The sequence below is a fragment of the Gamsiella multidivaricata genome, assembly GCF_025024155.1.
Source record: "Gamsiella multidivaricata strain RSA 2152 chromosome Unknown BC939scaffold_28, whole genome shotgun sequence".
NCBI classification, from domain to species: domain Eukaryota; kingdom Fungi; phylum Mortierellomycota; class Mortierellomycetes; order Mortierellales; family Mortierellaceae; genus Gamsiella; species Gamsiella multidivaricata.
This window is the reverse complement of record NW_026251736.1, coordinates 140679-168441: the sequence shown is the minus strand read 5'-3', so window position 1 is coordinate 168441 and position 27763 is coordinate 140679. Positions and strand designations below refer to the sequence as shown.

The following is a 27763-nucleotide window of genomic DNA, read 5'->3' as shown; positions in this document are numbered from 1 at the left end:
ACTTTTAGCGGACCTTGCCATCAATTCCCCGAATGCAACGTCCTTCATCGTCGCAGGAGGCGCGCTTCCCATCTTCTGGACATACTCTGGAGCATCGCCTCCATCTCCCGCGACCATCTCTGTAGAGCTTGTGGACAATGCAAGTTGAGACACTCCTTTTATGTGCGTGTATGAATTTTGATCTTGTACAACAATCCTAACGCGTTAAACTATCTCTATGTGGTACACGGACTACTCGACCACCGCGGACCTTGGATATGTCCCTGGCCAAAAATAAAATTGATCAGTCAAAGAAGCTGTTCACTGGACCATTGGCACTCTTTTCAAATCTGATGACGACCGCTGGTAAGGCGAATTGGACGGTCCCCAAACTGGGATTTGTCGGCGACAGCTTCTCAATCATTTTGGTTGCTAATGTCAACAACGAGGCCACAATCTTTGCGCAGGGATCAACATTCTCGATCCAACCCGAGGGAACCGTCAATAAGGATGCATGTAAAGCCTTTTTCTTCTGTTACTGTTATGGTCTGAATGTCGGTGTTAATAACGAGAGGCGACAGATCGATTTGACATATTCCTTTGAATTCTAGCACCTGCGGTGCAGGCTACTGGCAGCTATAACGCTGGCGCAAGAGCCGAATGGAGTGTGGGAGTGCAAGCGGCCGTAGTCATTGAAGCCATGTTACTTCTGATCATGTACCCCTGAAGTAAGCTCCAATATCCGTTTACCGGTCCTCCTACATGCATCTCAGGCTACAACGAACATATCATATCTCTTAATCTATCATTCCATGAATAAACCAAACCGATAACAATCGTACCCTCATAATTCAATAAACAGTGTTGCCTATAGTGACGAGCAGTTGCTTGTTGTTTTATTCTATTATACATTGATGCTAGAGTGTGCGAGGAAGACGGCTGGAAGCAAAATAAGATGCAAGATGGGATGCAAAATGACGTGCACTGGAAGAAAAGGTATCGAGTATGGAGCACATAAAGATAGAAGCGATGAGGCAGCGTCCAAAAGAATAGTGATAAAAAAAAAAAGACATCCAGCTGCTGTTCCTGAAAGTTTAATAATACTGCCTCTACTTCTTGGCGGCAGGCTTGGCCTTGGTGGGCATCGCCTTCACAGTCTTTCCGGTCGAGACCTTAGGCATGCCTCCGGCCTTCCTCTTTCCTCCAGCCTTGCGCTCAGCCGCCAATCCAGCATCTGCCAAACCTTTCATGATGGTCAGCTTTCCGGTCGCACCAGCTCTGGTGGCCATGACCGTCTCGATATTCTTGTTAATCTGCGCAGACAATTTCTATTTGCAGGAACGAGTGAGGACATGCCATGCCGCAGTTAGAATACAAGCGGTATAAGGAAGGTCCAGTATCGTCGAGATCATTGCCCAATTGAGATCTTAAATCGAAATAGGGATCCCTTTCGCTCACCTTCTGTGTACTCTTTTGCTTGATCAGGACATTGCTCTTGGGGGCATAGGACCTAGCTTCATGTCAACAAAAGGCGACCAAATACAAGTCCCGTCATGTCAATCGATGTAGTTGCTGAGCATAAGCTATATTGGTCCTTTCCTATATGATTGCTACTGCTGCTGCTGCGATGTATTCAGTAGTGTGCGCCCTGCCTTACCTCCTTTCCTGAGGAGTCCGCTGTTCTGCTTCTTAACTGTGTCCTTAGTAACATTGGACTTTTTGATAACCTTCTGTGCCATGGTAAAGAGATATGTCGTCCTTGTCCTGTTTTGTCAAGTTTTGTCGAGGGTCGAGTTCGAGATGAGTGAAGCAGCAGCACACAAAAAAAAAAAAAAAAAAAAGCTCCTCAAAAGTAAACATTGTGACGTGAGTCTATGGATTTCCTGGTCAAAGCTCCACCAAAGCAAACATACTTCTTCGCATCAACCCGCCAACCAGCAAGGACCCAACAATGCCGCTGCCGAACCTCCGCCGTATTTTTTCGTCTTTCCGGACACCAGAGGAAGAGGCCCAGATCTCCCGCTCGGCATTTTTCAGGTTTTCAGGGTACATCCTCACCTGCGCATTCATCACCTGGGTTGCTGCAAAGCAAGGCACACATCTTCGTCTTGGAGCACCAGGAGGCGCATAGCCTTGGGCTCGTTACTTAGTGTACTATACCATGCAGCCCAGGACAGCCGAATACACTGTTCGCTCTTCATTGGAACATACGGGATATGGAGCGTGTCGATTCTTCGATCGGACAGGACGCCAAACACAATCAATTGCCTCTCAATCGCCTCTCAATTGCCTAGCATATACCTCCCTGAAACTCGCGGCATATTGTAAGTTCACTCGACTCAACATCTAGGAGGTACTTAAACATACACCGCAACATGCTTCCTCGATAATTCTGACAGTTTCTTGTAATTGCTTTCATGGCGGCAAATATAATCGGCCTGTCAGGACTCGGCTGTATCTTTTCTGGCAAAAACAAGCTGCTGAGCTATCGATACCATTGGCCTGATCCAAGCATGCTTTTGTGCAGAAAAATAAATCAAAACATGATGAAGTTCTAAAAAATCCGCTCCTTGTCCCGGTCTGTCAACAAATATGATGCAGAATTTCTATTGTCTATGTCGTTGGGGTTTTATCTCAATGATCGATGTGTATGTGTGAAATAATATACAGGTAGGAATGGCTGAGAAAGATGTAAGGAGAGGGCTGTGGTGGGTGTTTGCAGGCGATCAGCGGAAGGAACGCACACTATCCTGTCCTAGTAACTGACTGCGCTCTCCTTGGTGGTGGGTTGCCCAATTTATCTGACAACTGGCTTTAATCTCGCCTTTGGCAATCGCCCAGTTACTTATTGGTGGCGCTTCGATTCCAGACGCAGCTTCTCATAGACTTGAGTCACTTGGTGGGCGATGCTGGTAGGGGCCGAGTGGATAGCCGTTCCGTTCGAAAGAAAGTGGTGCAGTGTCGACACGGTCTCTGCAGTTGACAGCGGTCTTGTCTCAAGGACCTCGAGCTTCAATGGCGGCGGTGCGGCGCGGGCGCTGGACATGGTTAAAAGAGTGTTGTTGATGAGGTTAAAGGTGCGAAAAAAAAAAAAAAAAAAAAAAAAAAAGATCAACAAAGTGGAATATGGCATCGCCCATCAAAAGCCACCGGAAGAAGTCCTCTGGAAAAGGAAAACATTCACCAGACACCATTTATTTCTCACCTTTCCTCCGAGAACACTTGCCGGCCAAGTTCCTGGATAACTTCCGCAACAACACCAACAGCACCACCAACCATGCAACCCCCACTCTTTATCCTGACTGCCTCAGCAAGAGCATCTAGCCGTGCTTCGAGAAGGGTTGCTGCTGCTACTATTACCAGCACAAGGTCCCTCGCAACCACAACGAACATCACCATACCTCCGGCTGCGAAATCCAGCGATCCCACTCTCACAAAGGACTCGGATAGCTCGATCAAGACAAGCACTACAAGCACAAAGAAGAAACAGCACCTCGTCTTCGGAAACCGAGGTCCTTCGCTTCAGGACTTTCTAAATTCTTCAGCCATTAAGGCCCACGACCCCACATCAACGGATCTCAGTAACGCTATACCTGTTGATGTTCCTTACCTCTCTATCAAAGGGCGCAAGCTGGGAGCAGGAGCAAAATACTTTGTCGAAGTCTATGGGTGTCAGATGAACGTCAATGACACTGAGATCCTGATGTCAATCATGGACAGTGCTGGATATGTCAAAGCAGAGGAACAGGGCGAGGCAGATATCGTCTTCTTGGTCACCTGCGCCATTCGAGAGAATGCCGAGGCTCGTATCTGGAATCGCCTTTCAGACTTGAAGCGGAAGAGGCTGGGAGTAGCCAAGGATCGCGCTCCTTTGGTTGGTGTCTTGGGCGTAAGTCTTGCTCTGACAGATGTGCGATGAACGGCGGACGCCTTTGATCTACTCTGGCTAACACCTGAAACCTCGTCACTATCAATGCTAGTGCATGGCTGAACGACTGAAGGACAAACTACTGGACTCGGACAAGATGGTTGATCTAGTATGTGGCCCAGACGCCTATCGGTCGATCCCTCATCTACTCTCCATCTCTGAAACAACACGGCAGGGTGTCGCCAACGTCATGCTATCTGCGGACGAAACCTATGCAGATATTGTCCCCGTCAGGATCGCACCCGAGAGTTTCTCGGCCCATCTCTCGATCATGCGTGGGTGCAACAATATGTGCTCCTTCTGCGTCGTACCCTTCACTCGAGGCAATGAACGTAGTCGAGTAGTCGATTCGATTCTTCAGGAGGTGCGGCAGCTCAGTGACCAGGGGATTAAGGAAGTTACACTGCTGGGACAGAACGTCAATTCTTATCGCGATGTCAGTAAGGATGGCATCGAGCAGTCTGCAGGAATCGGAGTAGAGCTTAGCAACCCTGGTTTCAACACCATCTACAAGAGGAAGGATGGCGGCATGCGCTTCACAGAGCTTCTCGATCGCGTGTCTTTGGTTGATCCAGAGGTAAGAGGCAGTACAGATTGTGATGCTTCAGATAGCCACAAGCGTACACGGAACATTCGATGTTTAATGGGGTCTATGTATTCTCATGCAAATAGATGCGTATTCGGTTCACTTCACCTCATCCGAAGGATTTTCCAACAGCACTCCTGCACCTCATGGCCTCTAGGCCCAACATTTGCTCTCAGATACACATGCCAGCCCAATCAGGATCAACCACTGTGCTTTCAAGGATGCGTCGTGGCTATTCACGGGAGGCCTACTTTGAGCTCGTGGACACCATCCGCTCGATCGTACCCGGTGTCGCGCTTTCATCCGACTTTATCACTGGATTCTGTGGAGAGACCGAAGCAGACCACGAGGATACTATGGATCTCATGAAGCGTGTTGAGTATGAGATGGCCTACATGTTCATGTACTCTCGCCGCGAGGGTACCCACGCAGGACGACGACTGGAGGATGATGTCCCAGAAAATATCAAGCTGAAGCGACTCCAAGACATTATCCAAATCTTCCACAAGGGCGCCGAGAACCGGTTCCGTGCACGAGTAGGCCAAGCCGGAGGCGAGTGTGTCTTGGTAGAAGGAAGGAGCAAGCGTGACAAGAACCGTTGGGTTGGTCGTGCGGATGGCGGTTTCAAGATCGTGTTTGATGATGACTTGATTTTGCCCTCGATCGAGTCCTCGCTTAAATCCTCAGCTTTGCAGAATACAAGCGCAGGGCGGGTGCCGATCAAGCTGGGCGATTATGTTCAAGTGGCGACGACTAGTTCCACGAGCACATCCTTCCAGGGCAAGGCCCTTGCTCGGACGACATTGAGCGAGTTCAGTTTGCACCAGTCCAGGCTTCGAGCTGAACAAACCGTGTCAGGATTCCGTGCCACTTCGACCTCGGTATCGCCTATCGTGAATCGCATCAGTCTCGCATCCGCTCAAATTCAGCCATGAAAACAGAGCGATGATCAACATTGGTTTTTCGGAAAACACTTTCACTGCAGCTAGATCGGATTGCATTTCTTCAATGTACATTATTTACCATACCTCCATAGCTCAAACAAAACAATCGACAATAACAATGGATGTGTCCTTTGCAGCTTTCTTTTTTTTTTTATTTTTTTATTCGCGAGGGGTTGAGTTTGTACACGAGGAGAACTATTTTCTAGCAAAGGTGACCTTCATCTTATGTTCAGGCGCGATCTGGTAGTCGGCCAAGGCGGTCTTGGCAGCAGCGGAGTAATACTCGTTATCGTACTCCACAAAGGCAATTCCTGACTTGCCAGGGACCGTACGCACTTCCTTGAACCCCGGGTATTGTTGAAAGAGCGACACCAGCTGAGACTCTTGTACGTCGTGGGGGAGGTTTTGCAAGAACAAAATGCTGTTTCTCGGCAAGTATTCGTCTGGAATCATCGGCACTCCACCGATCGCTGCACCCGGTACTGCCGCTGCTCCTGCTGCTCCTGCTGCTCCTGCTTGAAGATGTCCGTATGGGCCCTGCTGTGAGAGTTGCTGTTGCTGGAGCAGCAGCTGTTGTTGTTCCTCCAGAATCCTCTGCTGCTCCTGCATCTTTTGCTGCTGCTTCGCAAACAGCATCGCCTGTCTCTTTTTTGGCTTGAACTCGTTTGCAAATTTTTCTAATGAAACAAAAGACACGTTGCATAGGAGCATTAGCGTAAAGGTCCACTTCCAATCGATCAGCAGAATAGGTAGAAGGCGCGCTCAAATGCTGAAAGATAGAAACATGCCTTTAGTCAACATGCGTCTCTTGTAATGCTCCTCAAACTCCCCGTCTTTCTTTGCATGAATATCAGATTTACTCTTTGAGTATTGGATAACCTATTCTCAGCATAAAAAAAAGAACAGCGCATTGTCAGCAAGGCCCTCTCCCCTGATGGTCGTCGTCCTTAAATCCTTAAGCTCAAACATTGATCTGTGTGTACCATTGGTTTGCCGTAAAGTGGGAATCCCTGCACTTCTGACATGGCCTTTGTTGCAACATCCTTGTCTCCAAAGATAACAAACGCCTGGCCACGCATCCTAATATTGGAATGGGCCACAATATCCAGCACTTCTCCATACTGTCCGAAAATGGTCCTTAGCGACTTTTTGAGTACTAAAAAACAAGCGAAGTCGACAAACAGAGATATGTCAGCTTTATATGAAGAAATTGCTCTTCAATATCCATTCAACACGCGAAGTACTCATTGCAGAGCTGATCCAATGGCACAATGGGCTTTGTCTAGAGCTTCTCGTGTTCCTCAGTATTGGATGGGTGTCCTTGAGCTTACCATCCAGCTTGATCTTTTCGTTAAGATTCTTGATGTATAATGACGGGCTAGGTGCTGGCACGTTCTCTGTCGTCTGTGTTGTTGCCTGTGGAACTGCTTCTCCCGCGGTCGTCATCTCAACGTCTGTGTCGGCCATGGCTGATGTGTCTCCTCGGTGTATATGTGCGTAAGGTACTGGTCGCAACCTGCTGGAGCTCTTCAACAAAAGCGACCGTGATTTTGGACTTCCAAGCCACATAACACAAACACAATGGCGGTGCCTTGCCAATCTACTTTGCCTTTCGCTTACTCGATATCAAACCAGCTTCTGTCTTTGCTATCCATTTTCCACTTCCGGAGACTCGACTTCAAGGATGTTTGGACGAACATGCACACGGATATGGGCCAACAAAGGCACTTCTCATTCGGCTCTGTACTCGACTCGGTGCTGCCTTCAGAAATCACAGAGATCAAGATTACCTGGACCGTTATTGTTGCGGGCCGCTTCAAGGAACCAGTCTGACCTGGGGTCCAGAAACACATGGATCCAATCGCCTACCCCATTCTCAACGTCAACTCGTTGTTGTATTCAGCAGAATTCCTTTGAGGTTAGCGGCCTGTCAAGTTTCTATATGCACTTGATACCACAGTGTCTTCGGTTACGAGGCTGAATTTCCGATTAACCCCTTCCATTCTTACCGAAAGTCATTAGGGATCTATCCTCCTCTGGCAGCGAACCTCAGGAGGACAATGTTGATCGACACCCCATCTGCTCTCCAGCGTGCCTTTATACCACCAATCCTCGAAGGCAAAGACGTGTTGATTAGGGACACCACAGGATCAGGAAAAACATTTGGAATACTCCTGGCACTGCTCAACAAACCTCGACGACGAGTACACCCCAATAATCTTCCCGGAATCACCTCTGTGCTCATTGTACCCAACCAAGAACTGGCCTTTCAGCTCGAATCATGGACACGATCTCTCTTTCCAACGTTCAGCGAACAGCAAATGCAGGGGCTGATCCAGGTTCTTGTTACACCCTCAACCCAGTCATCCCCGCTCATGATACCTGAGGATTTGCTCGACGAGGCAAGCAGCGAGCAGTCGACCCGATTAAGGCAACACAGAGAAGAGCTATCTCCTTCGACAACAATAAAAGCACCAAAAATCGATCATCAATTAGAGACCTTAACTAAGGTTTTGCCCCATGTACTCGTGGCAACACCAACACGACTTTGGAACCTGATGCAGTCTGGCATCTTGGATCTATCAGGAATCGAAACCTTGGTCCTGGATGAAATTGACCATTTGATCCGTTTACCAAAGCGCTTCGCCAGTCAACGCGAGATCTTCAATCGGGACAGGCATCCCCGACCAGCCGAGCTGGCCTTGCGAGAGATCATGCGATCCGCCGAGGTCACAGGCCGTAGGATACAGGACAAGTCTTCCGTCACTCAAACGTCAGGCGAGAAGGGAGTACAGAAGCAGGGAACGACGGATACGATCCAGATCATTGCAGCGTCGGCGACGATGAACCGACCCATGAGACATTGGCTGGAGAGCAATGGCTGGGTTCAGGATCCAGAGTGGGTGGATACGACCAAGAGCGTGGTTCTGCCAGAGGGCATCGAGCACCATTGTGTTGTCATTGGACCAGGGTCCGTCAGGAATATGCGACCAGAATCAAACCATATCCCATGGAACGAACGAGGCGCACAAAGTGGACGTCAGGAAGTCAATGCGTTATCTAAACCACAGCAGGCAGGAGAAATCGACTGGATAGAGAAGGACCAAGCGTGGCAGAATGAAGAAGGTAAGGACAAGGATGCGAGCTGGAAGGAACAGCAGTTGAAGGCGCCAGGAGCGGTCGCCCTGGAACCGGAAGGCGCAGTCGAAAGGTTCGGGGACGATGACGATCGAATGCTAGAGGGCGTCGCAATGGCATGCATGCTTGACCATGTCGAAAATGCTTGTGTCTTCTTCTGCTCGTCCTTCAGTCTTTCGCACATCGCGACACGACTCGAGATGGACTTTGGATTGTCGGTCCAACAGATTCAAGATGCGTTCGTGAGTCATTCCGATTCTGGTGCTACATCTTCCCAGGCAGTGCATGACAGGACAAGAAGTGATAGAAAAGGGAAGGGAATCTATCTCGCACATGAGAGCAATGCACGAGGACTGGACTTGCCAGGACTGTCGCATGTGTACATTGTGGGTCTGCCTTCATCGCCGTCGAGTTATGTACACATGGCAGGACGAACAGGACGGATGGGAAAGAAGGGCCAGGTGGTGACGATCATCCGAGATGATGGACACCTTGAGGACCGCGCCCGGTCGCTCTTCCGGACGCTTAATGTCAACATCCAGCCGTTTGAGCATGTTGAATGAAGGAGGCGATTGACTTCTCAATAGATCACTTGGCATATAGTCGACAGTACACATCTTTATCCACTCCTTCTTTCATTTGAATGTACAATATACATCGCATATCAGTCATACGTGCTTGTTGCTGCTGTTGTTGTCCTCCGTCGGCTGAAGGTGTTTGAAAGGCGCTGGAAAGTTGTACAAGATGAGGGTTTACGCCGGCTGTAAGTTGCGCCGTGGGAAGTTTCCTGCAAGGGGGGTGTCACCACAAAATGTTAAAGGGCTTATTTGGGCGAAGTGCTATGATGTACCGAACCTTATTTTCATGCACTATGTCCCAAACAAACAAACGAAAAGGAAAAAAAAGGAACGACTGGGGCAATTGGTGGAAGGAAAAAAGTCAAATGGAATGGACTGAACTCTCTTGAGATTGAATGTCCGTTCTATCCGCTGTGTCCGTAGGTTCGTTTGTCCCTAGGTGCGTAGCCTCGGGATTCATCTCCGGAATCAGTAGATCAGATGAGATTCGATCAGACTAGATGAAATGAGCTCAGGTTATGGATGAATGAATGAATGAATGAATGGTGGTGATGATGATAATGACCAAATGAGGAGGCGAGGAGATACAAGTGCTTAACAAGAGAGGACTGCAAGTCAATTGCGGTGCGCAATACAGGCATAGACACACACACACTCACTGTCTAGTCTACACACGCACACACTGTCTATACACACATAGACATGAGATGGACACGGACACGGACATGAACATGTCCTGTAGAGCGAGAGAAGGGGCGGTTCGCTGTTTTGGTTTTGTTGAGGGGCTGTTTAGACAGGCCCGATCGAACAAAAAAGAACTAAGGTGGCGAATGAATGACAGGTACCATGCCAGGGGAGGGCTGGTGTTGGTCCTGTTTCGTTCTTTTTTTTTGCTTGAATAAGATCCTTAAGTTTGCACAGGTGAGCAGTTGAATTAAAAATTGAATACTTCCGTGTGGGGTAACAAACCTACAGCTCTTTTTGCGAATATAAAAAGGACCGACCACTTCCCTCCACCTTCTCTTTTCTTTCTCCAACTCCATCTTCTCTTTACTCTTCCACTCCTCTCTCTTCACCCACTCAACTCCTTCCACTTTCCGCATCATCATAATGGCTGCTCAGGTATGTTACCCCCTTCCATTTTTCCATTTCCCATTCCCCGCTGGAGCCATAACGTGCCACTTCATACCATGCAACTTGCCGCCACCATTTTGCTTTCGATCCTTTCGATGCTTTCAATCCTCTGCCGCTGCTCATTCCAGGTCGCACTCATCTTCTAACATTGCTCAAACCCATCTTGTCCTGTAGAACATTGGCAACTACGAGGGTTTCGATCACGTCGTCTTCTGGGTCGGAAACGCAAAGCAGGCCGCTTCCTACTACACCACCCGCTTCGGTTTCAAGGAGATCGCTTACCGCGGCCTCGAGACCGGTCACCGCGACATCTGCTCCCACGTTGTCCGTCAGGACACTATCACCTTCGTCTTCCAGTCTCCCCTCAACCCCAACAACAAGGTCTTCTCTGACCACCTCGCCCTCCACGGCGATGGTGTCAAGGACGTCGCCTTCACTGTCGACGATGTCCATACCATCTACAGCCGCGCTATTGAGAAGGGTGCCAAGTCCATTCGTGCCCCCTTTGAGGAGAAGGACGAGCACGGCTCCGTCTGGATGGCCACCATCGCTACCTACGGTGACACTGAGCACACCTTTGTCCAGCGCAGCAGCTACAAGGGCCATTTCCTTCCCGGCTACGTCCTCCCCCGCGGCAAGGACCCCCTCGATGATATCCTCCCTGTCGTCGGTCTCAACTACATCGACCACTGCGTTGGTAACCAGCCCGACGGTGAGATGCTCAAGGCCTGTGAGATGTATGAGCAGCAGCTCGGCTTCCACCGCTTCTGGTCCGTCGATGACTCCCAGATCCACACCGAGTACTCCGCTCTCCGCTCCATCGTCATGGCTGATCCCACCGAAAAAGTTAAGATGCCCATCAACGAGCCCGCTGCCGGCAAGAAGAAGTCCCAGATTACTGAGTACTGCGAATACTACGGAGGCGCCGGTGTTCAGCATATTGCCCTCAACACCAAGGATGTCATCAAGGCTGTCAGCAACCTCCGTGCCCGTGGCATGGAGTTCTTGACCGTTCCTTCCTCGTACTACGAGAACCTTCGTCTCCGTCTCCAGGGCTCCTCCACCAAGATTGCTGAGGATCTCGATGTGATCCAGTCCCTTGATATCCTTGTTGACTATGACGAGTCTGGCTACCTTCTTCAGATCTTTACCAAGCCCGTCCAGGATCGCCCCACTGTCTTCATCGAGATTATCCAGCGTCGTGGTCACGAGGGTTTCGGTGCCGGTAACTTCAAGGCTCTCTTCGAGGCCATCGAGCGTGAGCAGGAGCTCCGTGGCAACTGCTAAATACCTTCACCCCATCACAGACACACTTTTTTGCATATTCCTAAATGTCGTTAACTCATCGACATTGTTCAAAGATCCTGTACAATAAAACCACACATTTTAATCGAATCTTAAAAAGTTCAAATGACGTCTTTTATTACCCATGGTCCGAGAAATGAAAAAAAAAAAAAAAATATCGCATCGCCTTCGTTTAACAGCCTAGGCTAGGAACGCCGACAGCACGTCGCTCAAAGAGATGCATCCAATGGGCCTCTCCTCATCATCGACCAGCCAAGAGCGATGTGCATGATTGAGCACCAGACCGCTGAGGAGCTGACCCATCGAAAACTGTGCCCTGCAACTCAGTGGTGGCCTCAGAGTGCCGCCCTGCGATGTCTTCAGGTACACCAACACGGGTCTGTTCAAATCCTGAATCCTACTTGGGTTCACCCCTCGCAGATCCGCCGCCGACATCTCTGCCACCAACGCTCCGTGGGAATCTAAATCAACACGAGGGGAACACTCACAGCGTTAGTAAGAAAACAATAAAATAAAGCGACAGGGAAGGTAACACGACACAATGAAACTAAAAGCATATGTGGATCCATTTAAAACGTGCGAACAATCCAAGTTAGGGTAGTTAGAGTGACATACCAACGATGGCGACACAGCTAGCGTGCGTAGACGCCATTTTCTGCAAAGCAGCCCACGCAGGACTATTCATCGGAATCAATGCCGGCGCATGCTTAAGCTGATCTGCCTTGGCTGTATCCAAATACTCATCCGAGAACCGCAAGGCATGTCCAGCCGCCGTCGTCGCCGCAGAATCCAGAATCGGTCCCAATTCATGATTATGTCCCAAAAGATAACGAACCACATCCGTCTGCGATATCAGCTGTCCCTTTGGCTCCTGTCGAGGTCCTGCTTCCGCACTATCGTCGTCCTCGTTGTTATTGATTTCGAAAGCGTTAGGCTTTGCAGGGATCGTGTCCAGCACCAGAATACGATGCACTCTGTGCTTCGTGAACAATTCGATCCTATTTTACCATAACAGAAGATGATGATGGTGAAAAAAGGACAGACACACTCGCATCGTTAGAAAAACTCGTCTTCAGAACTCTTTCTCAACACAATTTTTTTTTTTTTTAGTTCATCAACAGAAGCAAACTCACGCACAATTGAGTAAGTGGAAGTGTAGGCTGGCACGTCCACAACTTTGACGATGACTTTGTCATCCCCACCAGAATCGCCACTGGCATCGACAAGAACTCCATGTCTGGCTTTGTTCCATTCTCCACCGCAAATCCGCGCTCCTATCATTTCATTTTTTTTCCGCCCCAACGAAACGAAGGCAAATAAGAATTGAGGGCGTCAGTTTGTAGCAAATAGAAAAAAGCACGTCCATGCGTTTCCTCCACGTGTCGCCGCCGCTGGTTTCAGTTTTGTATTTTGTTCTTCTGCTCTCTTACCTCCAAGGTCGACAGAAGGTCATATGTGTCAATGATCGCCACATAGTCCTTCACGTTGTTGAAGCGCCGATACACGGGAACCGAAAGAATGTCTGCAAAATCGCAAAATTGCGAATGCAAATGTAAATGCAAATGCAAATGCAAATCGCCGGGTAGCCCATATCCAGAATCATGCAGCAGCACATATTAAAGATCATGCGGACACGCACATAACGCGATACACAGAAAACAGAAGAGGAAAGCATTTCCATTAGTATCCCTTACAACGCCTTGACATGGACTCCCATTGAAAACTACAACGTAGCCATTCAGACCAGAATGAATCTTGAATGAACATTCCTCAGCACCGTCCACAATTAGCGTCCCGGCAACGATAAGTAGATTGGGCTCAGCCGTGTGAAAAATAATAAAAAAAAAAAAAGATTCTTGACGTCGTCTCCGAGTGACAAACAACAATGACCACCAGTAGCCCAGACAATAGCAAAAAAAAAAAAAAAATAACAATCGCAAATGACACGATAACTTACCGTTCGATTGAAGCGTCTCAAAGACCTTCTCTACGGTCGCCGTGACAGGGATATCGATCAGGGGCTGGTCCATCTTTTTCTCCCTCAACACGTCTGCGACCGTCTTTGACGCTAGGAATTTCGCGTGCTGTGAAGACATTGCGATAACAAGGGAAGTAAGGGGAAAGGTGTAATGAAATAAAAGTTTAAGAGAAAGGCTGGGGGCTGGAGAGAAAGGTTGAAAGTGAAGAGGAAGTGAATGAGGAAGAAGTGAATGAGAAGAAGCAGAGAAGCTCTGTGTGAAGTCAAAAAATAAAACGGTCATGATGCACAATTCGCCCGTGTGCCTCATTTCCAGATGCACATGCAACAACGAGTACAAAGAGCATGTTCCAGGGGTAGCAGATGATTTATTATCTACATTGCTGCTGCGTGTCGGCAGGCGAATCGGCTCGCTCGTACTGGCCCAGGAAGGAGGAGGTTATATCTAGCGAGAGTAGTTACCGGGCACTACGGCGGCGCACGTTCATCCTTGTCACACTCTCTGTACATGCGCCGCACATCGGTGAGAAACCTTTGCCCTGCCTGGGACACGCGCGACGTCCGCTGTCATCTCTTCCTGGGAAACAAGTGGATGAATATCCACTGAATTTTACTGGTTTTTTTTTTTTTTTTTTTTTTTTTCCTTTCACGCACAGTGCGTTACTTCTTGGCGAGATCCTTGAATGCCTTCCTGACCTTCTTGAGAAACCCATAAAAGTCCCTGGTTTCATTCAAATAACGCAGCAATAATTGGAGCTCCGGTAATGCCGGGCTGCAGTCCTCGACTAGTCATACGGCAGTTGGCATGTTTCTCGTTAGTCCAATACTTTCTAAATCGAAAAATGGGCAGAGTGCAAGCTTTCAAGATGTCCCTACCTGCAAATTCGTGTTGAGAGACGTCCACTGTAATAGTGTATTCCCGATCCCAATCCTGCTCGCTTATCCGCGTAAATACAAATCCAATTTGGTCCTCTATTTCGATCGAATAATAACGTGTAATCGTATTAGTATGAACTTTTTTCCAATGCTTCAGTCAATCGCAGAAAGAAACGGATGCAATCACCAAGACGTGCCTTTAACGCCAACGATTCGCATGGCCAGAACGGACTCGAAACTTGCCAGCTCTGGCTTATTCTTCAGGACCTGCTCATCCAGCGCCTTCTTCTGTGCAATCTTGGCTACGCTCGGCACATACGTCAATACGAAGCAGACCACGTGTTAGTTACAAAATACGACAAAGGTTCGACAGAAAAAGTCCTGCAGCAGCAATTTGAGTAGCTCTAACCTTCTCGCTTGGCTTTCACTTCCCTCCTGAGAATGGCAACTTGTTCTATAAGAGACGCACGTAGTTGTTCCATGTCTTCTGAGCGTGCCGTCAGCTGTTGAACAGCCTTCGACATATTGTTCGCCTCCTCCTTTTCCTTATTAAGTGCTAATCCAGTTAAACGTTGAAGATGACAATTGTATCAGGACTTTGCGATCCATTCTGCGCCATATTGACGTGCGGCGAGTTTTGGACAGAGGCAAAGGATTCTGAAGGTTCTGTACCTTTTGCGAGGGCTGTTTCCTGTGCGATGGCAATCCTCATTTCTTCCCGTATCTCTCGATCCGTCTCTTTTTGCAATAAGCAAACAAAAAAAAAATGCAGTTCCTGTTAGCTCTTCTACACTCTCGAATTGTCGCATTTTTATAGGCCCGTTTCACGACTTGTTGAGTGCTGGCGTGATGAGTGTTTACCTCGTGCTTCTGCAGTGTCCTGAACCCATTGCTCTGTATTGTCCGCAATCTTTGTCTTGATCTTTTGAATCGCAGCATTGACGTCGCTCGTGAATGTTGCCGCGCGCGCAGAGAGCTCCTCACTATCGAATTGGGGTGTTGGCAATGCTAGAGTCGGCACTGCATTCTTGTTGGGAAGTAACGACAGTCGCGCGCTTCCTATGGAGAGGCGTTGACTCGATGTGTCCACAAACGACGTACGCCCTCCTCCTGTCGAGTTTCGCAGCGATCCTGTTGCTGATGATACTGAGGAAGCCATAATCCTCTGTGTTGTGTGTGATGAAGTGGCGAGTTGAGTTGGAAAGGGAACCCGTTTTTTGGTGGCAGCACGTGATTTATTTTTGAAAGGGAAAAAAAGGGCGTTCAGCTGTGGTGCGCATCAAAGTAAAGATGGCCGGTGCCAGTGCCAAGTGCTGTGGATAGAGTGGTCAATGCCCCTTCTTTGTTGCTTTAATAGAAGCATGGCGCAACCGCAATTGCTTTATGAGGTGGGCCACATTATCGAAACGTTATTGGAAGTACCAAAGAGATGAACGCCAAGAAGGTGCAGTCTATGAGGAGTGTATATTCATGTATATTCACTTTAGAGAGTCCGAGAACTGTATGAACTGTAGAGGAATGTTGAGTATGTGATCAAAGTCAGCAGTATTCTCCAGCAGAGGATGCCAAACAGGATGGGTGCCGTTCTTTTGAACAGGGACGAAGGAGTTCGGTTGGACATTAGTCAATTGCAGACAAACTGAACGATAAGAACCTGTGAAGCATATTATGGTTTTTCTGTATATTGGAGGATGCACTACCCTTTGGCTCCCAGCTGTGGAGGAAGAGATCTCTTTGTCTTTCACGTGCGGGGAACTGAATGACAAAGAAACTGAACCTTGACACACGCGCTGTACCCACGGACAAAAACGAAGGACGATCATATCATACCATACCATATCTCATTCCTCTCCTTGTCCTTCCGAGGGATGAAAGAAGAGAAGAAGAGTGCGGAGACAAATGCCGTGTGCGCATCTGTGTGTTGTGTGCAATATGTACTTTTATTTTTCAGTTCTTTTCAAAGGAGATCTTCTCTTCTTCACACCTCTCTTTCTTCTCATCACCTCACGCCTCCTTCTACCTTCTCCTCTTCCTCATTCCTTATCCCTCATCAACACATCTCTCTTCTCTCCCTTCTCATCCCATTTCAATGGACTCCATCAAGAAAGCCGCCACAGAGTTCATCCTCACCCCAGAGTACCATGACCTGCTCTCGATCGTCAAGGGCTTCAGGAACGGTCTTGTGTACGGTGCAAAGATCCGCTTCCCACACGCCCTTGTCATGACCCTGCTCTTCCGTCGCTCAAAGTAACGTTCTATCCGCACTTGCTCCATAAGGATGATATCGAGAGGATGGGTCTCACTTTCCTGTCGCGCCTGGCTGCCTTTCTGCTCGTCTTTAACCTTCTGCAATTGCTTTCATTCCCCGCCTTTTTCATCTCCAGCTTCAAGGATATGGCGACCTTTGTGCTGAAGGCAACTAGACAGCATGCCCGGAATCTGGCTTTCTTCTGCACCATCTACAAGACTCTGCTGATCGCTCAGAGACGCATGCGCGGCAAGGAACTGCCACTCGACTCTTTCTTGGCCGGTCTCGTTGGTGGATATGTTGTCTTTGGAGAGAATAACAACGTCAACCAGCAGGTAATGCCATCTCTCCTTCTTATAAATCGAATCCTGCCAATGTAGCGCGTTCATGGTCAAAAGAACACCAAGAAGAGAGCACGAAATCGATGTATTGAACTAGGTCTGATGGGAAACAGGGAACAGGATGAAAATCATAATGAGATTCAGAATACTCATGGATAACAGGAGTCTTGCATGGATCAACCCCATTTAAGAACCTGGGATCATAAGCTAACCGTTCTTCCTGCCTGCTCTTTTTGATCCGCTTTACTCTCTCTCACGCACACGTTATTACAGATCGTGCTGTATCTGTTCTCGCGTATCATGATGGGTCTGGCCAAGCTGCCGGTCAAGAAGAATGTCATCGCAGAACCTGCGCAGACCTTCCCGATCTTCGCCTCCCTAGTCTGGGCCACAGTCATGTTCCTCTTCCAGAACGAGCGGGATGTGCTCCAGCCTTCGCTGCGAGCATCGATGCAGTACATCTACATCGACTCCAACCGCTGGAATACCCTCAAGAACTTTTTGTGGCACAACAAGTAAAAAAAAAAACACAGACCTTGATTTGCCTGGAACCCACACGACTGAACCTCCATCGGACCCGATCGACCCTTCTCTTTACTCTTACCATTATTATCTTTGTGTTATTACGACTGCTTTCTTTTACATTTCTTTTTCACCCTCGATTTATTTTATCTCTCCACTCCTCGACAACACCCCTGTTCATGTTGCTGTTGATCAGCAGCCCATTACTTGGGCCCGCTCAAAGTAATAGGCAGAAAAAAGAGAGCTGCCTTCTATTGTGCGTTCGAAGTGTTCAAGTCCTACACTCCCCCAACACCTCGCCATCCTTCCTATTCACTGGTTGTGATGTAGTCGTCATAGACATTGAGTATCAATAAACTTAGACAATCCACCTATGAACTAACAGCATTCTGGCGAATTGTCGGATCGTTTTTCCGAACGGCAACTCTTTAACAGAATAAATTAACGGTCGTGAGTTACATGGTTTACGTGGGTTTAATGCGAGCAGCATGAGATGCTTCAGATCCCTGACGCCATAGCAAACCGGCGCTCTGGAGCCAAAAGCACCACTCTGCATAACCAACAAACGACGCTGCATCGTTTGAGGTACTCAGCTCGCTGGGCAAGATGATCCTCATTCCGACTGGCCTGGCCGAATCCTTGCAAACAACCGGCCAATAGCATCGCAATAAAAAAATTGGTGGCAAAAATTGTCGTTACTGGAATTTAATGCGAAGGTGTTTCGGCCGCAGACATCGTAGCGTACCGGCGCCGAAGAGCAAAAAGAACGACATTCTGCCTGGGGAATCCGATCTTTGAAAATCAGTATGAAAAAGATTGGTCTCTCTCAGCATGCTCCACTCCAGATACTTCTGGTATCAAAAAGGGTGCTCGAAAACGCTTGCGAGGGCGGTGAGGCCAACAGTGTTGTAGCAAGAGTAGAAACCATGTCCGCAAGTCATCTTGCGCGGTTCAGTAGTTCGCCTCATCAAGCGTACCTGGCCAGCGCCAATTATCGTAATTTTGTGAATCTTCATTCTGCGTCACTGATGCCAGTGCTGATGTCGAACGTAGCTAAGCCCTCTGTAAAGCACATGGCTGATGCAACGCGATGTTGATAGCCATAGCCCGTCTCGGAAGAAAGAGTGTTAGTGCCTTCATCCATCAAGTCGAGAGTCCATAGCGCCAGCGAGCGTCCTTCTTCTAGCTTCCTTTACATTGTGGCGAGCAGCAGGTGGACGATAGAAGCACATTGCCCAGGGCCTCTGCAGCAAATTTTTACAATGCTGAGATGAGGGTTCTGGAGCAGCGCGTCAATCGAAAGAATCTGCTCGTGTTGCTGTGGAGTGCGCCCATTTATGGACCGAGTATGACAGCCTTCTTGAAGGGGCATCCTGCTATCTGGTGTAATGTCCCCAGAGTGCTCATTTGCAAGCTTTGGTCCCAGAGTACAGCCCTTAGAGATGTCTGCAGCCATCAATAATCGTAGATATTGTGACAACAACGCCTTGGGTCCTCGGAGGTCGCGGACTATGTGGCTGTGGTTCTTTATGAGGACGATGTGGTTCGTACAACCATGGTCAGCCACTTGAGGGAAACGCGCTGCTTGAGGATGGTGTTGAGACAAGACATCGCGGACGCGTCGCCGGTACTAAGAACGGGACTGACTGATAGTAAACGTGGCCTGGGAGGTGCAAGGAGGGCAAGCTGAACACACGCAAGAAGAGTTCCCCAAAGTCTCGGACAATCAACAACTGAAGACCCCAATTTAGCATTAGCTGCATCAGTGGACCATATCGACAACCACCATTGATTTTGCCCAGCGTCAGCCTCGAGTTGGGTAGCTCTTGTGCGTCGTCGACCGTCAGAGGGAGAACACTTGTCTCTGTAACAGCGACGCTAAACTTGCAGAGGTCTTCTAGTGCCACATCCCAGCGCAGCCTGATTATCAGCCTCTGTATGTCTTTAGCCTGGATCATCGCTCCATAGACCGACCTCGCAAGAGTGCTCGGTTGGAACAAGATCTCGACATTGTCGATCTGCTCAAAGAAACTGCTTCTGTCCGCCTCGACAACATCCCGCAACTTCTGCACCACGGCCTTGCGGTAGTTCTTCCGGTAAGGGTCCACACTCACCCACTTGACGCGTCAGCTACGATTCCAGTTGTCTCAAACCCGCTCTCTCCAGCGTTATCAGCTCTACTTGGCTTGCTGTCGAGTTGAGATCGTCGCTAGCGTCGTTCCCTAGTTTCATCAAGTACCCGATAGAGTCATCCATCAGAGAAATGAGGGTCTCATTGGTGAGGCTCAAGTACTTGTGGATTTCTTCGACCCTCTTCACTAGTCTGAGCCGCGCCAGTGGCGGCCACAATTCCATACTTGATCATATACATCAACATCAGCACTTATGGCCCATGCTTTCCAAAGAACTTGGCTGGCTCCGCGATGTCGTATCTCTCGCGCTTGCCCAGATGGATCTCGTGTCGGACCTTGGTGTACTTGGTCGTGGTATGGGTGCTGCTCTCGCACAGGAAGAACAACCGGAGCTGTACCCTGAATGGCTGTACTGCTCTGTCCCTCACGCGCGTTGTCGCTGTTGGCAAGGCAATGAGGAGACTGGGATTGGGTACTCGTGGAGTTCGTAGGTCTGAGTGAGGAGCACTTGGATGCGGTTTTGGACGATCGCCAAAAGGTCGAAGGCTTGCTCCGGCAAGCCAGAGATCCTGCAAGCTGATGGTTTGATTCTACTTTGGCTGGATCCCCTTTTGTATCTGCTGCTGTATTTGAAGCACTTGGTTCTTAGCCACCTTTTCCTGCAGCCTGTCGAAATGCATGTCCATGGACCTCCTGATATCCGCGGCGTGCATGGCCTGGTCAGCCAAGTGTTCTTGAAGCCCCGCTGTGTGGGATTGATAGTGTTCCTAGAAGAGAGACTCGTGCTAGCCGATTTGGTTTTCATCAACCAATCCATCTTTAATATTGCCAGACCTGTAATGTATTGAAACGCAGAATAGATGTTGTAAAGAAACGGTGTATATTGAGCCAGTTTTCCCTGCGAGGAAGAAACGATGGCGAAGGCTGGACTGAGAGCATTGGCGAATCCATTTCTGCGCAACATTAGTTCGATGATACACAGACAAGAGTTCCAGCTGCTTCCACCCGGAAATGGGAAACAACTACCCATCCTCTGGTGATCCCAGGCGATATTCTGTGATCCTTAGGATACCAGTCTTCATTCAATGGTCGGAGCCTTTGCTCGGCTACTTTGACACTCCTACGAGAAATAGTAACATCGTTTCAATCAACACCAGTTCCACTTCTTTCGTCAAGCTCATCCTGAGATTCATGTACGCGGCATCGAACTCCAGGATATGAATGCTGTAGTTTTTTTATTTTTGGCTACGAAGCGTCAAAAAAAAAAGGTATTCATCAAACTTCTATAGAGTTGTTATTCAAGACATGTCGGGAACTTGTTTGCCGTTGAGTGAGCGCAATAAACGTGGCTAATGCGACAGATGTGATGAGTGCGTTACCAATCCTGTTTAGCTCATTGATAGTACAAAGGCATCGGCCAGAGAGACGGGAATGCTACGTAAAAGGGCCTTTAGCTTAACCACCATGTCGAAGTGGTCCACTCGTAAGGCGGCAGCTCACGTACTCTGGCCAGCATTGGATAGTAGATGTACTTAAGGCCCACTCTACACTAATTATTCAAGCATCAAAACCGTTTCGCTCTTCACGAAAACACATTCGCGGCAAAGATAAAGTTGGCATGTTTATTGGTAAGACTCATAATGCTGTAAATGAAAATCGAGGGAGCGGCGCTCCTAATAACGCGACGCCTCCTTAGCGCGTATACAAGCGCTAATGGCGGCCTTCGTCTATTTACTTAGACGTCCTCCCTTACCTGCCAGATCGTAGAACTCACTCGCGGACCTTCATATTGGCAGCTTTATAGATAGAGTCAATGGCTTGCATGTTCAGGATGCTGTCCTCACTAGTTACCCATCCGGCGATGGAACTCGTGCCCTGGCCACCGCCCTTGACGGCCTTGATAAACGCATCGAGCTGGTACTTATATGAGGAGTGTCCTTCGCCATACTCCTTGGACAGGTTTTCAGTTTTGCCCGAAGCCTTGTCCTTGATCGTGAAGTAGTGGTAGATCTATTTGTTGTGCACGAGTGTAATTCATTTATCGAGAATGGGTCAATGCATTCTTTTTTTTTTTTACATCACGCGCATCACTTATTTGAAAAAAAACTATAAGTACAACTTACTCCAGGCATTACGAAGACGCCAAAGGTAAAGATCTTATCGTCAGTCTCTGCTGTGAACGTAGGAATGGCCTCACGATATGTCTGAAGAGACAGCCACGAGTTGGTCAAGCTGGCTGTCATTGAAGCCTGCACACCTGGACTGTGGGTGCCCTTCAGGTTCAAGACAGCATCCATGCGTCCGTCAATGTTTTCTGAAACTATCCTGGGCTTTGCGTTCTCGACACTCTCGACTTCGAGTCCTGTAAAGTACCGGATAGAGTTGACAGTATAGCAGCCGCAGTCCATCAAGACGCCCCCAGCCAGTTTCCAATTGAACCGAATATCTGTTGCTGGAAAGACCCAGGGAAACGACATCCTGGCCTGGACACGTTTCACTGGATGACCCTCCGCAATGTGTGTCTGCAAAATCTCGCGGAAACGGATCGACGCAGGGTGGAAGCGGTAATGGAAGGCTTCCAGGAGTACCAAGTTCTTTTCCTTGGCAAGAGCAAATAGCTCCTGGGTCTGCACTGCATTCGATGCTGCGGGTTTCTCGAGTAGGACGTGCTTTCCAGCCTCAAGCGCTTTCTTCGTCCACTCGTAATGAAGGCCATTTGGCAGAGGATTGTAGATGCAGTCAATGTTGGGGTCGCTGATAATGGCATCGTATGTAGGATGGGTGTTGGGGATGTCATACTTTGCAGCAAACCCCTACTCGTATCATGACAACACGAACACGTATAGGGTTAGTGTCAAAAAAAAAAAAAAAGGAAAAGAGACATCGGACTTTTCTACCTTTGCTTTGGTCTGATCACGAGCAGCGACGGAGACCACGACGATGGAGTGGATGCTTCTGGCAGGGTAAATTAGGGCATCGGGCGCGATGTTTGCAGCCCCGAGGATACCGATCCTGAGTGCATCCTATTCAATGTTGTTGTGGAGTCGTAGAGATGTAAGATGTGCTGCAGTTGCTTTCGAATTTCCAGTGAGGCGGAATGGTAGTTACATTGTCTTTGGAGACTGAGTGCTTGGGCACAACAAGCGTACGACGAGCAAAGAAACCCGGGCTCAACTGGGTAGCCATGAAGGAAGTATTGAGATGAAAGTGAGGGCGAGAGAGATAAAGAAAAAAGAAAGAAAGATGTCCACCTGGACGTAAATTTATATTAGCTAATTCAAGTCAGCTCCCTAATCCATACGAGATTCTGGTGCATCCTATCTATCCCCGGAAGATTGACGGCTACCTGCTCGTGAGAAGGAGAGGGAGAGAAATACTTCAGTTGAGTCGATCATCATTCCTTTTGCTCGCATACATGGGATATCGTAATCCAGACCATGCGTTAACCCTCAATAACAAAAATGTGATCGGAGCGCTGCCCATGACGCGTCTTAAATGACTCTCTAGGTTGAGCATTGAGCCGAACAAGTGCCACCATACTGATCAAATAAGATAAAATAGGAGGATGTTGTACCACTGTCTGCGTCATCCTGTGTTAGTTATGGGTGGACGCGATAGCTTCTTGCATCCAGTGCATTTATCGATCTGGGATAGAGCATCTTCATATTTACATAGGTATACTAGTGTCATATGAAATACAGTGTACGAGCAACGTGAAGAACGAAGGTACGCTCTTGCCTCAAGCATTATTTTTTATTACATTGTATCGAGCCATCAACATGCCTCTAACGACATGACAATGATATACGCTATTCAGTCCGTAAACGACCAACGCCGCATCCATGGTCCTTACAGCACCCCCTTCGTACTGGGGACATCGTTTGTCCCAGTCCTCTCCACAGCCGTCTTGAGTGCAACGGCTAATGCCTTGAACGAACTCTCTGCCCTAGAATGAGAGTCATTTGTTTAATAACGATATCGGAGAGTTCTTCCTAGGATGCATCGCATCTAAAGATTCCGGCTTTGATCCTGTAGTCACTTACTTGTGGTGGTCATTGACGCCCTTGAGCACATCGACGTGGAGAGTGATACCTCCTGCCTGTGCAAATGACTGAAGGACATGGGGGATCATCTCGCAGGAGAGGGTACCAATCTTTTCCCTCTTGAGATCCAAGTTGATGTCAGCAAAGGGACGACCAGAGATATCAACAACCGCCCTTGACAGAGCCTAGACACGATACAAAATACGCAATTGCAGAAGAAAAATGATGAGTCTTGTCGGTCTTGAATTACCTACCATTGACCAACCATTTTATAATCGGTGTATACCTCATCCAGGGGACAGTACGCTGATCCAAATCGTCTGATTCCACGAGGCTCTCCGAGGGCCTGCTTAAAGGCCATGCCGAGGGCTATGGCGGTATCCTCAGCAGTGTGGTGGTCATCAATGTGCAGATCACCCTTGCACTTCAGAGATAGGGACCAGCCAGAGTGCTTCGCCAGAGCGTGGTACATCTAATCCGTGGGTCGTCAAGTCCGAAGAGTGGGGCAATTGAACGTCAATATGGAGATATGCACATGCGTAGAAATGATCCTGTTATTCGTCCATTGGTGCTGGAGATAGTTCCTGAATTGACATACGTGGTCGAGGAAACCGATTCCCGAGTCGATGTCGATGGCCTGGGCACCAGCGCAGTCCATGGACAAAGAGATCTGAATGTCGGTCTCGTTGGTCTTGCGCGCGACGGTAGCGGTTCTTGCTGGAGTGGCCATGGTGTTGAGTATGTATGTGGAAGGAAAGGAGGAAGAGGGGAAGAAGGAAAGGAGGAAAGAGGGAAGTGGTCCAGTGGGCGGAGTGAGAGATATGAAAAGGATCTCCTTTGAGTCACTCGAAAAAGAATCCTCCGGCCAAAGGCCAACAGTCCGTGCACTCATCACGTGCACTCAACACCCCCTTGCTTCAAATAACCGTTCCTTCTCAGTGGACGAATCCTTTTCCCATCATACACGGCAAAGCGGGAAGACAAATGACCTCGACAAGGCCACGCGAAGGGAGGGGCATCAGACACGCTGCAGGAGGAGAACACGATCGTCTCAAGAGAGCTGTGCTCCAGCCTGTGCAGTGCTGGTAGGCAGGATTACAATCCTTCATTCTCCTCTTCGGGATTCATCAGATTCGTTCACCTGCTACTGGACGCCTTTTCTTTTGACGCGATGAATTGCGCTGACATATCATTATCGACTTTCTGAAATCACAACCTATATACAGGGATAAAAAGTGGACCGAGTCCAAGAACGGAAAGCAGCTTCAAGTGTTCAAATGGGTCAAGTGTAAGTGCTGGACAACGTTTCGACTTTGCAATCGGGAGTGGCTATATTATTGCTATCCTCATATCTTTGCTCTGGCAACTTTTTTCTACGACCAACAGCCGATCGACAGGTTGATTTCGATGATGAGGATGATGACGAAGAGACTGAGCAGGCCCCAGTGCCCCGACAAGTTGAAGAGGTACAGTTGCATTGCTCGTCGATGATCGAAGGAGTGGTGCAGCTTGGATCGTGGGCACCAGTTAGCGCGTCGTCATCTCTCTCACTTTTCTTATTTTTCTATATCTTTTATTTTTATTTTTAAACATCAATAGGAAGTGGGCACTCCAGCACCCCCATTACCAACACTCCAGGATGCTGAAGATACAACAGCTTTGACTCCCGTGCAGACGGGAGAGGAGGACGAAGAAGATGACGCCGATGAATTGTCCAAGAATAGGGTACACCCACTATCACAATCTTACCCCGAGTCTGACAAAAGACCCAATGCATCCTCTCATTCGGGGGCCGCAGCACAATTATCAAAAAGAGACGACAGACAAGCACCTCAGGAAGATCGCGACGGCGACGATGATGAAGATGATACAGATTCGAGTCGACCTCTCGTTTTCACACCATCGCTGGAGACTCCGATCGAGACGCAGGCCAATACACCGCAAGATTTTGAAAGCATGTCACCAGCCCCGGTCGATGTTGACGAATTGAAGGAAGCGCAGGTGGAAATGGTTGTCAAGGGACTGGACGAGGGTCAGGCCGAAATGGAGGAAGAGATGGAGGAGGTTGTCGTAAAGGAAAAGGAGCACTCCCATCCTATTGTCGAGAACACTGGCGATACGCAAGTTATGGACATGGAGCACAAAAAGTCCTCAGTAGAAGCTGTCAGTGCAGTAGACTCATCTGTAGCGGCACCAACCGATACCAAGCCCGGAGACGACAATAGCATGGACGTGGATGTTCCTCATCATCCCTCAGCATAGACTGTCACACTGCACAAAAAAGTGATTACTGGTCACTGCATTGATAACGAATGAAAGCGACAATAAAACCGAAAGAAGAGACATACAGTTTTCAATACTTGAGTGTTGATGATTTATTTACTTTGCCTCGGCATCATGGAGGCCAGTTTCCAAAGCCCAACTGCGGTATCAACCGTCTGTGGCGATTCGACAAGTCCGATCCACCGTTGATTAGAATCCTCTGCCGAACCTTCGGCAGCTGGTATCCGTTTAAGGAACGCTTGATGAACGGCCCTCAAACCCTGCGGATGGTTTCCAAGAAGGTATTTCATGTTATACATTGGTACCACTGTCGTCTTTCCGCCCTTTCTCAGAATTTTGACATCTTCCTGAACGAGCGATCTATCTGAAAAGCTGGGCAGATTCGGTATGAGGTCGACACTCGGTTCTTGGGGTTCACTGTTTCCGAAGCTAGTTGCAACGTCCGTGTCACTTTCAAATCGCAACACACACTGCAAGTAGGCATTATGATGGGTCTCATCTGTCAAACGTTGTAAGACCTCTGGTTTCGCGTCCGGCGTAGTTGCAATTGCAGACGGCTCTTTGGTGAGGATAACAAAAGGTGGATTCCCGGTTGCTCTTTTGCACATGTCCAGCGTATTATGAACAACGCGCATCGTCCATTGAGCGTAAATCAGTTGCGCCAAGTCCGGTCTCACGTATGCCGAAGAATTGATCATCTTGTATTTTCCTATTCAAAAATGACGAGCCGTCTCTCAGTTTCCTGCAACAGCTTGTGCATCTTCATGATGTTCGATGAGAAATTGCGCAAGATGAAACGCATTCGCCTACATGGCTTACATACCTTCTTTCACCATACTCTGCACAAGATTCGATCCTGAAAACATCCACTTGCCCATTCCAAAGCGATCAAGAGCCTGCCCTGAATTGGTCTCCTTGGACAGTTCATAAGGTATGATCTGCTCAGGAACGATCCAGACGCGGTCTCCAGGGGAATCTGGTGCAGCCTGGATCAGCTTCGTCAGGAACGCTAAAAGAAAGTATACAAACACGCTGTGTGAGCCATCTTTTCTGTTTCTGCACAGATCTTGGAAGCGGTGTCCGGGTACTTACCACTTGGTAGGATCTTTCTCGTGTATAAACATTGCCGTATAGGAGTTGCCAAGATGGACGCTACGTACACCCGGCGGACCAAATTACTCGAGCACCCTTTAGCACTCATTCCATCAAAGACCATCGCACTGCGCGATAATGCACATCTGAGTCGTAGAAGCAACTTACCGTACGGGTTACCTGCTAATCTGCGCTCAAATGAACTAGCTCCTGAGGGTAACGCGCTTGAAGACGATAACCTTTTGGACGCTGGTTTCTTTGGAGGGTCCAACAAAAATGATCGCGCTCGTGTAGGTTTCTTGTCGATTAGTATGCCAGGTTCCGTGCCAGGATGCTGCTGTTGCCGGTAATGTTCATTATCTTGCTGTCCTGTCTTCTGCGCCGATGCTGAGGCTGCTTTGGGTCGTTTTGGTCCGTTTTGAGAGAGCAAAGCGCGCGATTGCTTGGCTGCTTTTGCCGGGGCCGTTCTGAGCATTGGAAGGTATACTGAACTACTTGCCTCGCTTTTTTTCAATGACGATGATATCGATAACGGAGATCCCGTTTCCTTGTCTAGGCTGTGTTGGTAAAAAGAATGAAAGCAGCCAAGCAAGCATTGAACGGAGTACAACAACAAATTATGGTTTACAAACAGTCACGATACGGCGTCCGGCACA

The 27763-nt window shown here is 48.5% G+C and overlaps 15 protein-coding genes across 15 annotated transcripts; 6 read left to right on the top strand and 9 right to left on the bottom strand.

The window, feature by feature from the left end:
* Positions 1-892: 892 nt before the first annotated feature.
* BC939DRAFT_449709 (uncharacterized protein) lies at positions 893-1784 on the bottom strand. Its single transcript, XM_051555420.1, has 3 exons — positions 1637-1784; positions 1438-1493; positions 893-1307 (listed from the first exon to the last, which is right to left on the bottom strand). Exons 1-3 carry the CDS (start codon positions 1716-1718, stop codon positions 1089-1091), a joined length of 357 nt encoding a protein of 118 aa, XP_051412801.1. The 5' UTR covers positions 1719-1784; the 3' UTR covers positions 893-1088.
* BC939DRAFT_449708 (uncharacterized protein) lies at positions 1687-2532 on the top strand. Its single transcript, XM_051555419.1, has 3 exons — positions 1687-1719; positions 1873-2303; positions 2425-2532. Exons 1-3 carry the CDS (start codon positions 1717-1719, stop codon positions 2483-2485), a joined length of 495 nt encoding a protein of 164 aa, XP_051412800.1. The 5' UTR covers positions 1687-1716; the 3' UTR covers positions 2486-2532.
* Positions 2533-2983: 451 nt separating this feature from the next.
* BC939DRAFT_449705 (uncharacterized protein) lies at positions 2984-5596 on the top strand. The gene is made up of 4 exons (XM_051555418.1): positions 2984-3017; positions 3185-3868; positions 3960-4484; positions 4580-5596. The coding sequence occupies exons 2-4, from the start codon at positions 3257-3259 to the stop codon at positions 5426-5428; spliced, it is 1986 nt and encodes a 661-aa protein (XP_051412799.1). The 5' UTR covers positions 2984-3017; positions 3185-3256; the 3' UTR covers positions 5429-5596.
* Positions 5178-7271, bottom strand: BC939DRAFT_138810 (uncharacterized protein). Its single transcript, XM_051550133.1, has 5 exons — positions 6769-7271; positions 6421-6593; positions 6226-6316; positions 5522-6114; positions 5178-5381 (listed from the first exon to the last, which is right to left on the bottom strand). Exons 1-4 carry the CDS (start codon positions 7004-7006, stop codon positions 5633-5635), a joined length of 984 nt encoding a protein of 327 aa, XP_051412798.1. The 5' UTR covers positions 7007-7271; the 3' UTR covers positions 5178-5381; positions 5522-5632.
* BC939DRAFT_138712 (P-loop containing nucleoside triphosphate hydrolase protein) lies at positions 6966-9229 on the top strand. The gene is made up of 2 exons (XM_051550132.1): positions 6966-7355; positions 7453-9229. The coding sequence occupies exons 1-2, from the start codon at positions 7122-7124 to the stop codon at positions 9136-9138; spliced, it is 1920 nt and encodes a 639-aa protein (XP_051412797.1). The 5' UTR covers positions 6966-7121; the 3' UTR covers positions 9139-9229.
* An 821-nt stretch (positions 9230-10050) lies between these two features.
* Positions 10051-11574, top strand: BC939DRAFT_492534 (Glyoxalase/Bleomycin resistance protein/Dihydroxybiphenyl dioxygenase; the record flags this gene model as incomplete). The annotated part of the gene is made up of 2 exons (XM_051559527.1): positions 10051-10275; positions 10462-11574. Exons 1-2 carry the CDS (start codon positions 10264-10266, stop codon positions 11572-11574), a joined length of 1125 nt encoding a protein of 374 aa, XP_051412796.1. The 5' UTR covers positions 10051-10263.
* A 198-nt stretch (positions 11575-11772) lies between these two features.
* Positions 11773-13688, bottom strand: BC939DRAFT_502647 (uncharacterized protein; the record flags this gene model as incomplete). The annotated part of the gene is made up of 5 exons (XM_051560302.1): positions 11773-12053; positions 12208-12590; positions 12730-12866; positions 13023-13114; positions 13550-13688. The coding sequence occupies 5 exons, from the start codon at positions 13686-13688 to the stop codon at positions 11773-11775; spliced, it is 1032 nt and encodes a 343-aa protein (XP_051412795.1).
* A 436-nt stretch (positions 13689-14124) lies between these two features.
* BC939DRAFT_138516 (chromosome segregation protein Spc25-domain-containing protein) lies at positions 14125-15796 on the bottom strand. The gene is made up of 6 exons (XM_051550131.1): positions 15308-15796; positions 15119-15184; positions 14856-15002; positions 14644-14748; positions 14447-14542; positions 14125-14355 (listed from the first exon to the last, which is right to left on the bottom strand). The coding sequence occupies exons 1-6, from the start codon at positions 15603-15605 to the stop codon at positions 14231-14233; spliced, it is 837 nt and encodes a 278-aa protein (XP_051412794.1). The 5' UTR covers positions 15606-15796; the 3' UTR covers positions 14125-14230.
* A 568-nt stretch (positions 15797-16364) lies between these two features.
* BC939DRAFT_449694 (Tim17/Tim22/Tim23/Pmp24 family-domain-containing protein) lies at positions 16365-17935 on the top strand. The gene is made up of 3 exons (XM_051555417.1): positions 16365-16693; positions 16831-17029; positions 17309-17935. The coding sequence occupies exons 1-3, from the start codon at positions 16536-16538 to the stop codon at positions 17552-17554; spliced, it is 603 nt and encodes a 200-aa protein (XP_051412793.1). The 5' UTR covers positions 16365-16535; the 3' UTR covers positions 17555-17935.
* Positions 17936-18569: 634 nt separating this feature from the next.
* Positions 18570-19912, bottom strand: BC939DRAFT_502644 (uncharacterized protein; the record flags this gene model as incomplete). Its single annotated transcript, XM_051560301.1, has 4 exons — positions 18570-18668; positions 18819-19082; positions 19189-19674; positions 19739-19912. The coding sequence occupies 4 exons, from the start codon at positions 19910-19912 to the stop codon at positions 18570-18572; spliced, it is 1023 nt and encodes a 340-aa protein (XP_051412792.1).
* Positions 19913-19940: 28 nt separating this feature from the next.
* BC939DRAFT_502643 (uncharacterized protein) lies at positions 19941-20402 on the bottom strand (the record flags this gene model as incomplete). Its single annotated transcript, XM_051560300.1, has 2 exons — positions 19941-20196; positions 20284-20402. 2 exons carry the CDS (start codon positions 20400-20402, stop codon positions 19941-19943), a joined length of 375 nt encoding a protein of 124 aa, XP_051412791.1.
* Positions 20403-21459: 1057 nt separating this feature from the next.
* BC939DRAFT_502642 (uncharacterized protein) lies at positions 21460-22875 on the bottom strand (the record flags this gene model as incomplete). The annotated part of the gene is made up of 4 exons (XM_051560299.1): positions 21460-21699; positions 21813-22502; positions 22587-22712; positions 22798-22875. 4 exons carry the CDS (start codon positions 22873-22875, stop codon positions 21460-21462), a joined length of 1134 nt encoding a protein of 377 aa, XP_051412790.1.
* Positions 22876-23392: 517 nt separating this feature from the next.
* On the bottom strand, positions 23393-24555 carry BC939DRAFT_410449 (Imidazoleglycerol-phosphate dehydratase-domain-containing protein). Its single transcript, XM_051552920.1, has 4 exons — positions 24331-24555; positions 24019-24204; positions 23733-23917; positions 23393-23635 (listed from the first exon to the last, which is right to left on the bottom strand). Exons 1-4 carry the CDS (start codon positions 24460-24462, stop codon positions 23539-23541), a joined length of 600 nt encoding a protein of 199 aa, XP_051412789.1. The 5' UTR covers positions 24463-24555; the 3' UTR covers positions 23393-23538.
* Positions 24556-24665: 110 nt separating this feature from the next.
* Positions 24666-26075, top strand: BC939DRAFT_449690 (uncharacterized protein). The gene is made up of 4 exons (XM_051555416.1): positions 24666-24817; positions 24959-25020; positions 25119-25198; positions 25332-26075. The coding sequence occupies exons 1-4, from the start codon at positions 24717-24719 to the stop codon at positions 25992-25994; spliced, it is 906 nt and encodes a 301-aa protein (XP_051412788.1). The 5' UTR covers positions 24666-24716; the 3' UTR covers positions 25995-26075.
* Positions 26076-26107: 32 nt separating this feature from the next.
* On the bottom strand, positions 26108-27582 carry BC939DRAFT_502639 (uncharacterized protein; the record flags this gene model as incomplete). The annotated part of the gene is made up of 4 exons (XM_051560298.1): positions 26108-26724; positions 26839-27024; positions 27108-27167; positions 27276-27582. 4 exons carry the CDS (start codon positions 27580-27582, stop codon positions 26108-26110), a joined length of 1170 nt encoding a protein of 389 aa, XP_051412787.1.
* Between the last annotated feature and the right edge of the window lie 181 nt (positions 27583-27763).